The 18218-nt window shown below is 44.5% G+C and overlaps 1 protein-coding gene across 2 annotated transcripts in view; it reads left to right on the top strand.

The window, feature by feature from the left end:
* The window catches only part of FBLN5 (fibulin 5), a 57247-nt gene extending 56367 nt beyond the window's left edge, over positions 1–880 (top strand). For both annotated transcript variants that reach the window (XM_009475895.2, XM_087747535.1), the window contains one exon: positions 27–880. In XM_009475895.2, the coding sequence (XP_009474170.1) occupies positions 27–188 (162 nt within the window). In that variant the 3' untranslated portion in view covers positions 189–880. The remainder of the gene's footprint in view (positions 1–26) is intronic.
* Positions 881–18218: the final 17338 nt, after the last annotated feature.

The raw sequence follows: 18218 nt of genomic DNA, 5'->3' as shown, positions 1-18218 counted from the left end.
CCTGTTTCCTCTTGTTTTGTGCACAGCAAACGGGACCGATCAGTGCTACTCTGGTGATGACCCGCCCTGTGAAGGGGCCCCGTACAATTCAGTTGGACTTGGAAATGATCACTGTTAACACCGTCATCAACTTCAGAGGAAGCTCTGTCATCCGGCTGAGGATATACGTATCACAGTACTCCTTCTAAAGCTTGAGTTTGTGCCCTGGAAATATTAAAACAAAAGAGACGGTTCCTCCTCTGCAGAACTCTCTCCTCAGAAGCCAGTACGTATAGCAGCTCTAAACCAAACCAATATTTCCACAGACCCGGTGACCTATGCCTGTCCGAGGAGGGAGGCCTCTTCCTGCACAGTCCCTACCAGGATGCAGACACCTGAAGATGTATCGTCAGCAGATCCCATATGATTCTCTATGTGGTTATATATTTTAAGGACTCTTCTTTCCATTGTAAACACTTCTAGGGTGTAAGTCTATGTTTGAAAGACTGTGAACCTTTGTAGCTCTGAGGCTGCTTAGCAAAAAGCACCAAAGAAACTGAGGAAAAAGCTGGCTTTTGCAATCTTGCCTTTTTTTTCATTCTAAATGGAAAGCAGACGAACAAGCAGAAACAGAAACAAAAAGCCACCTATTGAAACAAGGGATCTCAGAAGTGCTAACTTACATTCCCAATTATCTCTGGAATTATCAGTCAGGCACTTTGTTTCAATTCACCCTGCATTTGTCTTAGTTTCACCTGTTTTTTTCTTTGATTCTATTTTATAGTTAAAATTCATTGTAAATTCATTCCAAAATACATGTTGTACTATGTAATCTTCTACTTTCTAACAAAGTGTCACATGTTTGGGTTCCTTCCTCTATTAAATCTTTCTATATAACAGAGTTCATAGAAATCTATCACTGATTGGTATGTTTTACAGTCTTTAGGGTGTTATGCCTATTTACACCCAAATTCTTTGACACAGGCCTCCACTGCCAGAATAGTGTCCAGGGACTTTAGAGCAGATGAGAATCAGAACTTTATTTTTCCCTGTTTTCCTGAGTGTGGTAGTTGCAAACAGTTTGTAATGGTTATAAGGCAGTGATACGCACTCTAGTTAAGGCTGCAACTAATCTCCTGTTCAAGGACCACTCAGCTCAGACCTGTCCATATTCCTTCAGAAAAAATGAATTGTTCCGTTCACGTACAGTGTCTGTCCTACATTCCTAACGTTGGGGAAAATAAGCTGAAAAGGACTTGGACCAGTCTTATTGTTCGCGCCTCTGCCACAAAGCAGACCCCACTATACCAGTACCCAGACCTCAAACGATGGGATCCCACAGTTTCCATAGGCAATGTCTTCTCAGGTATAACTGCTGTAACCAAGAGAAAGTTTCTCCTAAAGTCTAATCTGAATCTCTGCTGTTGTAATTTAAATCCATTGCTTTTTAGCCTACTTCCAGTAGAAATAGAGAACAGTTTATGTTCCCCTTTGCAGCAGTCTTTAACATGTCTGAAGACTGTTGTCATGTCTCCCCTCAGACTGTTTCTCTCTAGTCTAAACAAACCCAATTCTTTTGGTCTTTCCTCATACATCACATTTTCTGGACCTTTGATCATTCTTGTTGCTCTCGTCTGGATTCTCTCCAGTTGGTTCACATCTTTCTTGAAGTGCAGTGCCCAAAACTGTGAAAAGTATTCCAGCTGAGGCCTCACAGTGCTAAGCTAAATCTATGTTTAGGAGTTTGGGAAAAAAAAACAAATGTATAGTTTGGAGGTACAATGCTTACCTCGTTGAAGCCAGTGGCAGTTTGGTTTTCTATTTTAGTAGGGATGAGGGTTCATACGCCTTGTTTTTAAATTTCTCTGGAGCAAGGTCTTTTGCTTCTTCCCCCTGCTTTTTCCTTATTGGCTCATTTGCTCTCCAGCATTGCTACAGCAGGAAAGATAACCTTTGCTTCATCTTTTTGAGGACTGGAAGTGCTTAATGCTACTTGGGAAAAAGAGTTTATGAAGATTATAATGCGAGCGGGCTGGAGCAGAGTAGTGAGGTCTTCATTAAAGTGGAGTATTAAATGGGAGAATACAGACTCAGAAAGTTGTCACAACACGGACTGCATGACTCAATCAGAAAATTGACTCTCTTGTTCCTAATAAGCTTCGTAAGTTAGTCTGGAGTTGTTTTTCCCTAGCTTTAGTAGAGACTCTGCTCTTTTTACTTGTAGTCAGCTTGAAGGAAGCCCTGATGCAATGGCTCACAGCAACGAAATGCTGAGTTGAGTGTGCTTTAGCAGCTTCCATTTCTTAATGGTTTAAAGTTTTCTCCGTGCTGCTACAATGTTCTGGGATCCTGTGGTTCAGAGCTCTGTACACAGGCTGTCCTTTATTGTAAAAACAAAAAGGCTGGAGCCTGACTCCAGGGTTTAGTGAGCCAAGCTGAAGGCAGGAAGCCAATGAGTTTTGTGAGTAGCCGACTTGGAGGAGATAAATATAGAGGAAATGTGCAGAGAAATATCAGAAACAAGAATGTGTTTCCTGAGTGTATCATGGCTCATCATATACCACAGTCTTGGAGGGGAAAATAGAGGTGACCAGGAAGGAGGAATGCTAGTTTATAACCATGGGGCTAAAAGTGCTCATGTGTCCCAGATGATGGAAGTGAGACATGGGAAACAAGCAGGCTCTGGTGGCCCACAGAGCAGACAAGGAGCAGGCAGGGTCTTGCATTAAAGACGTTAAACTCTCAACATGCTGAAAGTTTTCCCAGTGCTTAAAAGCCCCTTTTTCCCCCATTCGCGCCCCTATGTTATGGCTTCTTCACGTCCAGTTGAGGAGTCCCCACTCTTCCTGCCATCACATCACCTTCTGGAGAGGAAGTGCACCCTGTTAGACATCAGACAGTTTCTCAATTCTGGGCTGTTCTCCCGTGGCCCTCACATACCAACCTGATTTAACCCTAATTTAGAAACATCAAACCCCAGAGGAATTCCATAACAAAACACTTTGTTAAAAGAGTAAAGCTTGAATGCTTAGTTTTAGCAGGGTCCAGCAAATACTTATAAAACAATGCTACACTTTCTATATAAACATTCTGCGCCTTAAAAAAAAAGTGAAGAGTCTGGAAACAAAGGAATTCAGCCACTTCTCAACCGCCATAACATCCTTCATCACTCACTATCACTCCAGCCAACTTTAACTTTGCCAAAATATATGCCAATCTCAAAATAATAAATTACTAGCAGTTTATAACATCTAAACTCTCCATTTCCTAGTCAGGGGTCTGTTTCCAATAGACCATCGCAGGCTCGTATATTACAGCAATTCTCACCAGATAAAAAAAAGGACTATGCATGTCAGGTTTTTACAGCATGAAAGTTAAAAATGCAAACTTGCAACTGCTGTATACATTCATGTTCTCCTTTGAGGCCAGGCCTCCCTAAAAGCAGACAGAATTCCAGGTCTGCCCAGAAAATGATTCTTTATTCTAACCTATTGCAGAGGATTTTCTAACACAAAGAGTTTTACCATATGGTTAATAGACAATATTCTGGCCAGCACCAGGTGAGGGCACTGGCCCTGGTCTTGGGTACGTGTGGCTTCCCTCCGGCTCTGCTCTGACACGCTCCTCGCTCCTTGCTCAGGGTGGCAGAGCCGTTCCCTGGCCGAGCTGGGGAGGGACAGCTCTTTGCCTCTCCTGCCTGTCTGCTGTCATGTCTGTTTAAACGAAGGTCCTCAGGAGAAAGATTGCCTCTCACTATGTGTTCGTACAGCATCTATTGCCAGTGCAATAATTGGAATAAAAGTAAACAAAAGCAGAAATGGCAGTAATCTTTGATAGAGATCACAATGATTGGGAAGGAGAATCTAATCTGATAAATTAACCGAGTGATTCATGCTAGTCGGGTTAGGTGCCAGAGGGAGAAGAACGGCAAGAGATGAATGATCCAGTGCTGTGGAGCTGAATGGGTCCTATCATCTGGCTTATTTGACTTGGAGATTTTTTTTTTAGGGGATTGACTTTTTTTTGACACAGACAACAAAATGTTATTTCCCCTAAGAGTTTGCTGGATCCTACAGAATCATTTTTCAACGCGTGCGTCTCTGACAACAATAACTTTGTTGAGAATAGCTAAGCTGCTTTGAGTACCTGGTCACCCACCATCACCGAGTGTAGTGTCCAGGGCCATTCACACAGAGCTTTCTCCTTTTCGAGCTGGGGGCCTGTACTCATTTTTACCTTTTATTGGCTCAGCTTTTAGAAAGGTCAACTTTCATTGTCTCATAAACATAGTATCAGCATCAGCAGAACTTACATACTCATTTTTCTCTGTCTAGAGCAAGCAGAGCAATAGAATCAGTACAGTTTTTGGTCATTCAAGTTCTCCAGTCTGGCTTATTCACAGAATATGCTACTGAATATCTTCTGTAGCATGTAGCTGTATTAGAACCCAATGAAAATTTCATAGCACAAAGATGTTTTAAAAAAAAAAAAAAAGGAACAAAAGTATGCCCTAATGTAATTCAAGCCTGACAGGCACTATTGTTAAAATAAATCTCTATCCTGGATGGACAAAACCCTCAGCTGGCGTTAACTTGCATGATTCTGCTGCTCTTTAACGGAAAGATAAAAAGTATCCTTAGGATCTTTCCTGTGCGCAGGTAAAGTGCTGTGCATGTATCTGTATACAAGGAGAATTTACAGAAGCTAAAACTAGTTATGGTAGTGTGGTTCTGCATTTGGAAGTCAAAGAGTGGTAAGATAACATGGCACAAGCAAATTGTGTTTCCTCATCTGCCATGAGCGCAGACAAGTGATTTACACCCGTCACGTTTTGTTAAGTCTTTGAACCAATTCTGAATAGCTCAGCCCCAAAGCAGGTGCTATGCATGAAGACTGAGGCTGATGGCCATGACTAGACTTTTGGGGATTCCTCAGAAAGCCTGCCCAGAAAGGTGACCTGTGCTGAAGGGTCAGTGCCGTAGGGAGCGTAATGGCCCGGAGGGATTTGTGCAGGGATGTCTCTGACCCTGCAGCTGCCTCTTTCCTCACCTGTTTCAGCACAGAGTGCATCTGATGTTTATAAGTGTGCACATCAGAGGTGGAAATCTCACCTATTCCAGTTCTTAGTTCAAACTCCTGAGATCCCTCTAGTGGATTCCATTGGCCAAACTGATCCCCCCGTGTAACTCAGCTAATACTGGTGAGGTCACACGAGGGAGAGTTTGGGTACAAGGCAGATAGATGCACTTTTACACCAGCAAGTGAATAATGATGCAGTAACCTTGACGTAAGAATTGAGGAATGTAGCTGGGTAGCAAAGGGATCTTTAGAAAACACTTCAGCAACCAAAAATTCCTGAAATATTCAATCTTTCAATTCCCTCCTGTATCCCAGAAGTCACTCATTCTCCCTTTTGAGTTTGTCCTGGACAAATGATCTCATTATGGTCATGCACCGCAAGCACATGCTGAGTGAGCTCCGCTTCTCCTCTGGCACTACGTAACATTTTTCACTTTGCTTTTTGGAGATCAGTTGTAGGCTATACCTGTCTTTTCTAGGCACTGACTGACCTCAGCTGCTTTTCTCACAGCCAAGGCAGATCTGTTATTTCCCTGCCAGGCTCCTCTGCACCCACCATCTGTACAACAAGCTCTTCATGTGTTTCACTGGAAATGCAGGCACTGCTCTTGGCCCACCTGCTGCCTTTGTACCCCCCTTCCTCTGCAATGTCGGTAGGCACCCTTACAGCAAAGCATTAGGTCTGAATGGCTGAAGGGATTGCCCAGCATGCTGGCAGAGCCTGGCATTATGAAGAGAATTTAAAAAAAAACCACAATCCCCACAGTTTTGGAGGCGATAGATGCTTTTTTAGGTCCTGATGAATCACTTTTCTCCTGAAATTGCATCTCTATCATGCTGGCTTGATAGTCTCAGGGCTTTTTAAGAAGCCTGATAAGGACATGCTTATGCAATACATCCTTAGGCTCTTCAGACCTTGCATGAGGTTTTCCCAGTTTGCAAACCGAGTACTTGGCCCAGTCAGAGAGAGTGCAATGTGATCACCACTGTGCTGAAGTCAGTGATCGCTAACCACCTTACATCAGGTCTGGATTTAGCCCAGTTTTATTTTAAGTCTTGAATCTCAGTGTCAGTGGTATAAATGTAAACAGATATGTATTATTTTTACAGTAGAGCTGAAAGATTGTTTCCAGTAAATAAACAGTAGTATGATTGCAGTATCTCTTTTTCTGTGGGTACTGTATCTTTGGGTACTTTAAGATTTCCTGAGATATCCTTTGACATGTCAAAATCTCCTCTGGTATTTCAAGCCATTCATTGATGTGTTTCCACGAATGATTCCTCACCCCTGTTCTTCAAAGGCCAACGCAGGCACTTGACTCTACATATTGTTAAAACATCAAGCTACACCCAAGCCTTTGCAGAGTCACGACTCATGCATCATTCATAGAAATTGTTCCTCTCTGTAACCTGTAAGGGATTATGTTGGCTTCCTTGAGATTCTGCAGTGTTCAAAGTAATGCATGTGCATGTGTTTTTCAAGACCGGGACCTTAGTCTGGAGATTGTTCATCAGCAACTTGCTGCAAATGTTCTGTATTCAACATGTGAAATCATAGCTACAAAGGTTAGTTTTGAAAAAATCCTCAAAACATATGGTGTTTCCTGGCTGCCTACACATAATGCAAACACAGTTATAAAGTTCAGCACCAGAGTTCTTCAGTATTCATAAGAAATTGCTATTTTTAAGAAACATTTTGGTCAGTAAACTCATTTTGTAGATTATGTGAAATGCAAGCAAAGAGGCAGAAGGCCTGCCAAGATAATACAGATTTGTTATTCAAATCAGTATCCCCAAGAAAACTTGAATCTAGTTCATAATTTTAAAATATTCCTTTGGACTCTGACACCTGATGCCATTCAGGTAGGGAAGGGGGACAGAAAAACTGGCTGCTTCCAAAATTGCTACAATGAATTGCAGCAGCTCTACAGAGATCCCAGGGCTCCTACAGCTATCAGGAACAGCCTAAGCCTGAACCCCAGGTCAGTGAGGAAAGCACAAAGCTCACAGAGACGTGTCCTCAGCTGGAGGAGAGATATCTTCATTGACTTCTCAATGATGTCAAGTGGAGATTTACTTCATAATGTGTATAAAATTTCTAATTGTGTTTTTAAATCTATGGAAAATTTAAAATGACAGGACCAAACTGTGGCCTACCACATGCATACTACCTGCAGCAAGCTCTAGCATATCCCTCTGCCATTCCCCAGGGTTGTGCTCACTTGGAATTACCCAGTTTGTGATTTGGTGTGAATTACACTGGTGTAAGTGACATCATTCAGTTCACACCAGTGTAAAGTCATTCCCATAAACGAAAAAAGAGAATTACTGAGGGATAAAATTACAACTGAACCAGAAAGTTAATAAAAAAGAGCTTGCTCGTTAGTTAACCATCAGTGCTTTGGTTATGATGTCATTGCTATGGACAAAAATAATCAACCAGAAACCCAAAATATTAAAAAGGAGATTATGTCCTTTGAAAGATAAGTGCCCATGTAGCCTATAAACAGCTCTGGAATGAAGACATCCCATGCAACATCTGGAAAAGGAAGAATTCACTCCTTGACCTCCAGCATCCCTGTCTCCCACCAGCAGGATTAAGCACGGTTGGTTCTTACCAGGATACAGACACGGTGGCTGGCTGACGGATGGGCCAAGGACGAGGCAGCATGGCCAGAGGCAAGGGAAGGACAAACCAAGACAATGTAAAGTTCTAAGGAATGCTCTCAGTATGCAGGATCTCTGAGACAAGTCTCTCTCTTGCTCTACAAAGCATTTTAGTTTTGCTTGGGCCTTTGAACGTCAGAAAAGCACTAACAGTCACTTCAATAAAAACAGGAGGGCAGCATTCATGTGTTGGAATGCAGCATCAGTTTTCAAAAAAATCACGCTGTCCTGGCCAGCCTGCCACCTAATGAGATGCACTGGACACCGGAAGCCTATAAGTACAATTTAAGGTATAGCACATACAGCACCACCTTATGCCAACAGTTTCTCCTGCAACCAGTACAGGTGCAGGGAGAAGGACTCACTGCTCAGCTCGACAGATGCTCCACAGAACTTCTGCTTCTGCTTAAACAGTCATTTCCTAACTCTTACTTGCAGGCTGTCCAAATTAATAAACATGTTATATTTTGTAGTCTTAATTCTTTTCAGAAGAGGAATACTGTAATTTAAAATGGATGGTTTCAATGTCCCTCATCCTGCCCCTTTAACCTATAACCATTACTTCATTTGTAGCAGAAAATGAGCTTTTAATTCTTGTATTGTTTTACAACTTGTGAGCAATTTACGCCAGTAGGGACTATTTTAAAGCTTTTTTAAAATAAAAAAATATATTGCTAACAAAAATCATAAGTGAATTATAGTTTATTTTGATCATTGCCTGGTTTAGTGGTGATGGTATAAGATCATTGCAAGCATTCATGCCAGAATCATGTAACGCCTCTGGCAAGCAAGTTGAATGACGATCAATCATACTGGTACATCTATTGGTCATAAATGCTAGTAACATATATACAGTAGCAGAGAAAACTTCAAAGCAAAATACAATTAATTCTCAAGAGACTAATTGTCTTTCACAGTTTTTACGTTGTAAACTTGCCCATACTTGGAGGTACATGTGTGTATTTTATCTTCATTTCCTGCTGGGTTTATGCATGATAAGGCTCAAATTAACATTTGGTGTGATACTACTTTATCTGTACCACGAGCTTGACCTATCTGAGGCATTTCTTTCCCCTGCAACTCCGCTGAAGGTTGGAGCAGGTCATTGCTTCTGGTGGTGGGGATGGCTCTCTTGCCCGGTTCCCCCAAGCACCGGCCATACCTTACTCAGCACATGTTTGGCGGGTGTATGGGAGGGTGTACAGGCTGTGTGCTGCAGCCTTGGAGGTATTCCCAGGAAGATCCCAGGAGGTGGGCTCTCCTCCCAGCCTGACGCAGTGCCACTCTCCTCTCCCAGTTGCCCTGGGTCTTGGATGCACAATGTGGACCAGTGAAGGCAGGGGTTTGTGCAGTGAACATGAGGCTGGGGAAGAATTTGGCTTAGCTCTGCAGAATAAACTTGTCCCCTTAACACATAGTGTTAATGTAAGATAATTGAGACTGAACTGGTTTCCTCATACATAAATCATTAACTAGTAGCTAGTTCTCACTCCCACCTGCACTACATAGCTTGTGACTTTGGTACAAGAAAGGCTTTTCCACCCACACCATACTCAATGACCTATGCCTAATGGGGTTTGGCTGTTGGTTGGTTGGGTTTGTGTTTTGCAGGTGGAATGTTCTTATTTCAGCAAATCGCAAGGGCAGCCGAGGCTGGCTCTGGTTTGCTTTGTGGGAAGTGAATGAACTTATGTCACACAGTTGCTCTCTCGCATTCTTATCACTCAAATAACTCACTGCAGAAGTGAGGTAGGTAATACGCCATTCACTGGGCTTGTGATGATTTACAAGCCACTCAGAAAGCCGATAAAGATCTTTATGGCTGTTTTGAACTCAAAGGAACTGCCGCTGCTCATTTAGAGCGTCATGAGGACACGTCAGTTCCCTCCACTACACTGCAACGCATTAATTCTGAATCACACGCTCAAGGAGAATTACACTAAGACAGGCACACACGCAAAGCGAAAGAGGAGAGGCTAAGTGCAGGAACGCTGGGCTGCAAAATTTCAGCAGAAGCAAACAGCTCTCAGGAACTGGTCAAAGAAAACGAGAAAGTAGGTCTGTGACCCATGATTAAAGACTTCTGGTTCTTCAGTCCCCACCAGGGTGCCTTGGTGGAAGTGGCCTGACAGGTGAAGCCACTGAACGGCTGGTCTTTCCACTCAATTTGGTGGAGAACAGACACTTTAGGAACAAAGTTGCTCAGATTTAGCTGTTGGCATACAGCTCAAGTAGCCTCATCTGAGGTTTCCAGACTTGAGCCACTGCATCCTTCTTTCTCTAGCTGCTCACAGTCTGCTTCTCAGGTTATTCTTATTAAACATGCTGTGATGTTTGTCTTAGACAGGGTTTCACATGGGACTGAATAGTGTGACCCCCTCCCCTTTTATTGCTCTTTTCACAATGCAAGACCAATCTGCTCTGACAGTACCCTCCCAGCCAAGGGTCTCTCCGTTCAGCAAGAGCTCTGTGGATAAGGCAACAGTATCTCCAGAGCTGACTCACAAGTGTGGACAGGAGAAGGAGGTTGTATTCTCTCTTCTGTCAGTGCTGTCCGGCCAGCTGGTGAAGAACACTGTGCTGCTGGAGAGATGGGGTTTGGCTGGGCTGTAAAACTGATATCCTGCAGGGATTTAACCTCCTGCTGCACTTCCTTAAGGGTGAGCTGTGAATCATACTTCCTTGAGTAGTCCCATGGACTGTATTCTGTGTACCAGAACTCCTGCCTTCTCCTCTCCTCTCTGTTTTTGGTGGCACTGGTTACTCCTTGGGCCCGCAGGTGCTGCTGAATGCTGTTAAACTGTCCTCCGCATCAGCCTGCACATAGCCACATTGGTGATGGAAAAAATGAGCCCTACATGTTTTTTCCAGGAAGCTGGACGGCAGCTCCCCGTCTCATACAGGTGAACACTTTCTCACACCAGTAACTCATTAGGACAGCACATGTGAACGCAGCTCATTCACACTGATGCAAGCGTTCATAGTCTGTGCCACTGTTCGTAAGGACTGTCCCAAATGGCAGCTGATTGCTGATCTTTAACAGCACTTCTGCATTTCCATTTTTTCTTTCTAGCCTGTGTTATTTCTCCTTTCCTGGGCTCTTGCACAGTTCAGTCACCATACCGTTACAGAATGATTGCCAAGGGCCCCGAGAATCTAGTACCGAAACACAGCCTCCATCTGCCTGCTAATGAAAATCCTTGTCAGTCATGGGATCACCACATCAGTTTAACCGAGGGACCAGCCAGTGCATTGGCTGAGAAATGTTCCACTAGGTTTCCTAGGATCTTGAAGAACTAGTTCAAAAAATCCTTGCTTGCTTGAATGAGCGCACCTTCCATCTCCCACCACATTCTTCATTATGTCACTTGGATACAAATGCACGTGTTTTTAATGTGAAGTTAATCCCCGAGCTGCAATGAAATGATTAACCCTTCACCCTTGAATTCCTTGCTACCATATGATCTAGTTCTTATGGAGCTAAGAGTTAATAGTGACAGCGAATGTAAGGCGAGTGGATATTTGCTTACTGTGGAAGGCCAGCCTTAGTCATACACATACAAACTTTTTGGCTTGCGGAGCACAGGTGAATAACATGGCAAAGCTACTGTGTCCTGCAAACAAATATTTGTACCTACAGTTACTACTGCTGACTCAGGATTCTTGAAAATAATTTGTCAAGAAAATACTGTTGAGAATAAACATCCTGCAGTTCGCAGCTGTTAAACGTTCTGCTAAAACATAGGTTCATGACACCTGCGCCATTCAGCTTGGGTGTATGATCAAGTTGTACCAAGAAGGTAACCCACTTCAGTCTGTTCAGCAGAGCAGGCTCTGAAGAGCTGCGTGTTCTCCCCTCTCTCAATATTTACGCATATAACCAAACATGAGTTAAATATGCATAATCCCCTGCCTTGGGGTGAGAGTGCATCCATTTTCCTGCCCTAAAATCTCTAGTGATATCAGCAAGGGTTGTGGCTGCAGCATGTTTGCTTCCCAGTGATTCTGGGTGCACTGGTGAGCAGCAGCCAATGCTGCCAGCAGCCCTGCAAAGCGAAGGCCGGGAGGGTGGGCAGCAGGTTGGCTGTATATTGGTCTGTTTGTCTGGGAACATGGCCAAACACCCTGCAGCTGGATTAAAGCGTTAAAATTAGGGTAGAGTGGGCTGGTAACCTCTGTTTCTAGTTATGCTATTTCTTAAGCGGTTTTCAGTACCAAGCCAGACTGGGCTGTTTCTGTCTCCCTGCCTTTCCCTGAGGGACGAGCCCAAAGCTTTAGCTAGAAGTTGAGTGTGTGCTCTCATTTTGAACCGAGCAATTTTAGATGGAAGAAAGCATTCCAGCTTCTGTGGGCGACCGGTCACTGGCCTCCATGGATGTTCTGCCTGGCTCCCTCACTTCCACAGGGCTGGCAGGCTTTAAAGGGTTGTGATTTCTGGGACAGCTTTTTGCCCCCACCTCCTTTAAGCAAGGTGAATGAAGTTTGGCTTCACCTGAAAATAGAAGAGGGAAAAAAAAAGAGTTTTACAACTGTAAACAATACATTATTTTTGTGCTTCACAAGTTGGGCCTGTTTCTTGACTCAGTCCCTTTCCAGAAGGACCTTTTGTGTGTTGCCCTTGCTTCGTGCGCGGGTGACACCTGGCTGGCCCCTGCGTCCCGGGGAGAGGAACATCTGCTCATCCTTGGGCAGGCCTGTGTCTTTTTTCAGGAGAGAGGCCAGCTCTGAGGCCCTGAGCTGACCCCAGAGAGCTGATGGTGTGAAAACACAGGGCAGGGCACCTGGCCCTGACGTCCCAAAAAAGGGGGGGAAGGAAAGGGGCTGGGCAGGTGTTTGGACATCTCCTGTCCCTGGGTCGGCTGCCTGCTCTGCCCTTTGCTTGGGCAGGCAGGTACCAGGCCCCGAGGAGACTGGGAGGACCTGGAGAATAGAAGGGAATTCCACATTGAAAGAGGCATTTCTGGGCAGTGTCACAGGCAAGCAGGACCGGAGCAGTGTTTGGGGAGACACCCCAGAGGCACCCCAGGAGGTGGCACCATCCCAGCCTGGTGGGAGACCACCTCCTGGGGTGGCCGGGCTTCACAAATGGCCTGGGGAGCATCCCCTGGGTATTGGGAAAGGGGTGCTCCTATGAGGTTTTAACTGGCCTGGGCAAGAGAGGAGAGTGAGAAACTGATGGTGGCCAGCTCCCCACAACCCTGGTGTCCTGCCCATCTCCGTACCGTCCCTGGCCCCACAGAGGTGCCCGATGCCCGGGGCTGGAGCTGCCCGGCTGCCCTGCTCCCTGGCTGGGTGTGCAAAGGGGTGGCCTGGCCCCCTCAGCCCCCGGCTTCCCAGCTACCGAGGCTCCCTGCCAATTCCCTCCTCGCTCCCTTCATAGAGCGGGGGCGTAATGAAAATACAGACGTGCATTTAAGCAATTGCCTGCATTTAGACCTCTCTTTCCAGCCCATTTCTAACTGCAGTGCTTAAGCCCCACAGATTTTCACTGTTAGCTGGTCACAGCTATCATTCCTTGACATGCTTTTAAATCAGATGAACTAAAATAGTTCTGTGAGATCTGTTATGTCTCTGGCTTGTAAAATACAATAATTTCTTACTAGGTTACACTAATATTTCGTAATTCATTCTTAATATTATTCTTCAATAAAGCTCTGCGCAAACAATCTATCCCACAGGAGGAACTTCTGCCAGATCCCAGATGTCAAACACATTTGCTTCAAATACAGGAGTTCACGACCTTTCATGTTTGTTAATGTGACGCCATGGAAATTATTTATAATAAATAAGTGTATTTCAGAGTCAGGTGCTCCATGGGGCCTTTTTCAGTGATACAACAGCCTTTCCTGAAACAGGTCTTTCCTGTTTTATTTTTTTTTTCCCTAACAATGAAGGTTTGGGAACAATCTGAAACCCTGTTATTGAACAGACTCCAACTACTGCACTGAAAGGTAGACACAAATGCAAAGGTATCTGAGATTTCAAATCTTTCCTGAAATCAGCAGCAGATAAGATTCTTCCTTTCTCTTTTATCCTTTACCCTGAAAACACAGTTTTCAAACAGCAGACTGTATGGATCCAGGCAAACACTAAATATATTGGCTTAAAGGACCACATCAAACAGGAAACTACTGGAATTTTTTGGATCCTAATGACAGATTTGATATGCCAAGTGATTTTTGCATGTAGCGTACTTATTTTAAAGCTGGGGTATTTTAAAGCACCGCCTACCCGCAATCTTGCAGGTGTAAGAGCTCTAGAAAATATCTGAAGGTGTCAATATGTTGATAACATTTAATGTTATTATCTTTTTTCAGCAGGTGTGACAATGTCCTCCCAAACCTGTGCTGGGATTAAGAGCAGCTGGCTCTTATGAAGCCAGGCAAGAAAAGGATGCAATTGGAAAACACTGGAAGGAGTATGCCTTGGTTCTGTTTCATCCTTTTGTCAACTGTACATGAAGGTTTACAATGCCTCCTGAGTTTACTGGATCCATCATCCTGGATTCCTAGCCAGTAGCCACAGCAAGAAATGCCTCCTGAGGAGGAAACGGAACCTTTTCCTCCTGAATAAACGTGTGCCCACAGTCACCCCTGTTCGTCACTCGAGGCTGAAACTGATGGCCTGAAAACCGCAGCCCAGGCCCAGCAGAGCACCCCTGTGCCTCAGTGGTTATCCACCCAGGAACCTCACCTTGCCTTGGGCTAGTTTGGGGCTGGCAGCCATTTACAAGGTTGCAGACTGCTATGTAGCTCAGAAGCAATTGCTACAGCCTGCACAGATGTGGGACCGGCTGTGGAGAGACAGGACCAAAGTGTTCTGGTGCACGAAGGATGAGCCCTCCTTGGATTTATTATCAGAATGTATTAATGATGTGTGCGTGTACACAGAAAATCTGCCTTATAGTGTAAGACAAGACATAACAAGCCAGCGAATCTCTTTTCAAATTCACAGTACATCATATCTAAATGAGAAAAAGAGAAGGTCTAATTTGGACAACAAAGTGTCTCCATGCAATTGCTCCTCTAGGCACCCTAGCAACATTTTCAAAAGATGCTGGACATCCTGCAATAAAGCTGTGCTTCTGCAGCACTGCGGGAGGAGGCAACAGGCTGCAGTCTCAGATGGTGGACAGAATTACAACGGGTTATGTCAGGAATGCATGACATTAAACATGCATTTGAAAAAAGGAGAAAACAAAAATAATAGTCACAGACTGAATTATAGCAGCTTTCTATAATGAAGTGTGTGGACCCCACCCAGCCTCTGTGGCAGAGGAGGGAAGGTGTCTGCTAAACCCAAAGGTTATGATGGGAATGGAAAAAGCCAGGCTCCAGCTGAGAATAGGACAGGGAGGATGAGGAAACAGTTTCATGTTTCTCCCGGCAAAACCTCAGGGGAGAAAGATTACTGCTGCAAAAACTTTAATGGTAGTAAAAGCCTCTGGCTGCAGAAGTTGTTTATAACGAAGGTGTATTAACTGCTTAGAGACTTCAGCTGAAAAGGACTCTGCTATTTCACTGAAATCTAAGTTGCAAAATCGTTTTTTCTCTCTCAAAAAGCCTCTGCGTCAGAAAACTTAATGTAGTGGCTACACAAGGAGTTTGGCTGTGAGATGTTGTATGCTGTGTGCTGGACTCGTCCTGATAACGCCCTGCTTTTTGGTCCTGACAGCTGAGCTCATCACTTGGCTATTGCGGTATACACCGGATTTTAACTCTGATCATAAGTACATCACTTCGTGTTAGTTTCTGAAACTAAAATATTTTGCAAGCAGTAGTGTTAGACACTTGCTTGCTCTGAAGGATTCTCAGCAGAGCCGGGGAAGCTATTTGCAATCATCAGCTGCTTAATTGCATTTAATCTTGTGCAAACGAGGCAAGAACTACTAAGCAATGACGTTTTCTACTTTTTTGCTTGAAAGATTTCAGTGTGCTCGGTGCAAACATCATTCAACCTCTGAACCACTTGATTTTTAACATGGAAGTTGGCATGATTCACTAAGTGTGCACAAGGGGCGGGATCAGGTTTCCGACGCAAAGGATCACGAAGGAGAATTCAGGCTTGATTTATGCAAAGCTGCAGCCTCCATCAGCATTCCTGCTAAAAACTTTGTTCACTAGAGTGTTCGCACAAAGTGATGAAAAAGGGTCTTAGTCTGTTTGAAAGCTTTTGCAGATATAAAGAATTGCTCAAGAACATTTGTGTCAGTATATATACATGGGGTTTTTATTGGGGTCTACTTCCTAAAGGTTTGAGGCCCAACGACGATACTATGCACTCCTGCTTGTAGCTACTTTCTACAGTCTTCCCTTCTGGCTACTCCTCTTTCACCAAGAAAAACACGGGGAATTTGTAATCCAATAGCATAAACAGCCTCAGCAACAAGTGAAAATGTGCTGTGCAGAGGTTCAAAACAGATGAGACAGGCCTCACTGGGGGATATGAGAAGTAAAGCATAGTCCAGACTAATAAATTCTCCTCTGCTGGCTCTGCACAGGGCTGCTTAAGTGTCTCAGCCCTGCCTTTCTGGAGCTGAGAGCACCGTGGTTTGGCACAGCCAGCCAACACCAGCCCAGTTTATTAGCTTGGTCTTAGCACCGGGGTGCCCTGGGTGGAGGCAGCACAAGGAGGCAAGAGCCGCTACAGAGCACCAGGAACTCGTGAGGATGAGTGGTTGCAATGACGGTCTGGGATGGACACAGAGGAGAGAGGGGCCGGAGCGGGCATCAGTCAGGCATGGGAATATCACCAGATTTCTCAAGTGAGGTTTAGTTACAGAAAGATTAGCAAGTCCTAGAGCAGAGCGTGGGGCACTCTATGCTGCCAGGAGGTTGGCAAGGAAGGAAGAGTGTATGTGCAGCTGACAGAGATGTCTAGGGAACAAGGAACAGAGGTAAATTGGTTTCACTGCTGATCTTCAGACTAGATTTGTTTGGGACAAAAGTCTTCTAAGGGAGGGGGGAGGTTTGTTTCCCATCCCAGCTAAAAAAATCACAGCACAATAATGTTCTCCCCCACCATACAAAATCAGGTCGGCCACATCCATTACCATGTGCAGCTGAATTTTGTGCTTATTGAAACAAACTTCCCAATTTTCAAGCAGCTGAAATCAGAACAGAAGGTGTGTCCCAAACCATCAAAAGAGCCCTGAGGATGTGAGAAGTGGCCCTCTCAAATTACAGAGGACAGCCTTGCCTTGAGAAAGAAAGAAGGTATGTTTTTTTCCTTTAACTGCCTTGTCACAAATACCATTTTTAATGTCCTTTCCTTCACCGGAGAGGCAACCTGCAGTCCCAAAGGCTGGCTGCTACCGCACTGCCGACTCCAGCAGCTGGAGAGCCACTCAGGCAGGACTGGAAGTCGCAGAAGAGCCCGAGAAACCCTTGAGCATGAAAATGCTGACATAACCTGATAGCAGTAAGCTGCATACAGGGACCTTATCGGTAATTAAACACACTTCTATGAACAGTGAAAATAAAGCTGTTCGATCACATAAATTAATTCAGTGAGATGCCTTGAAATGTGTGCTTAATGTGCACCTCAGGAGGACTCAGGTAATTTTGGAAGCATACCAGGTTACTGGTATTTCTTTAAAACAGTGACCACACATAATCTCATGAGCTCCACTAACAGGAATCAGAGCCGCTCCGCTACGTGATACCCCGGTGCCGTGCGACTGGCTCTGTGCGGCGGTGAAGAGAGATGCTTTGTTAGCTCAAATACTGTGAGTCTGTGCTTTTGGCAAAGGGTCTCCCCTTACAGTGGCTCTGGAGCTCGAAGTTGCTGTGTTACACTGCATGACGACAGGCATGGAATTCTTAGCAGCAGGTCCGTGGTGCTATTAAATTTAAAATAAAAAATATCGTCATAGAAAAACTACAGTCTTGGTGGATGGGGAATCCACCTAATGCTGCAATTCAAGAGCTATTAGGGCAACTTCGCAAAACTTCACTGACTGGAAATTTTAAAGCTCTTAGAGTGTAAACAGCATTTCCTTGAGGAAATACTCCCTTTTTCCTACTAACGCAGCCCCACTTCTCGCTCATATTTGCCTCCTGGGGTACTTCAGCACTTCTAGTTCTTTATCAGAAACCGGAATCGAGGAGAGGAGAGGGACAGGAGAGGGAGAAGGAGAGGGAGAGGAGACCACCTTGAGTCTCACAAAACTTCTGCTTCCTGCAAGGAAACTTCTGAACCAGAATTTCCTGCTGAAGTTTCTAAACCAATCCACCGCGTGTGATCCGTGAATGACCCTACAGACTATGCACTCCGTGGCAGGGGCTTTCTCTCACGTGTCTACGTAAAGCCTAACTTGACAGGGATCCGTATTCCAGCTGGACATGCCATTTACTAAGAACAGTATAAAAAATCAAAAATTCACTTTTTCTCTCTAAAACATAGGCCTGGTTTTGCTTCTAGCAAAGCGAGAGGCCGCTTTGGCACTGACTTTGCCGGTGTAACGGTCCAGCGAGTGACAAGGAAAAGTTACT

Source organism: Nipponia nippon, unplaced genomic scaffold (genome assembly GCF_047370975.1).
Source record: "Nipponia nippon isolate SJK-2023a ecotype South Korea unplaced genomic scaffold, ASM4737097v1 scaffold_11, whole genome shotgun sequence".
In the NCBI taxonomy this organism is placed as follows: domain Eukaryota; kingdom Metazoa; phylum Chordata; class Aves; order Pelecaniformes; family Threskiornithidae; genus Nipponia; species Nipponia nippon.
Note: the sequence above shows the minus strand (reverse complement) of the source record. Positions and strands in the feature narration are given on the sequence as shown.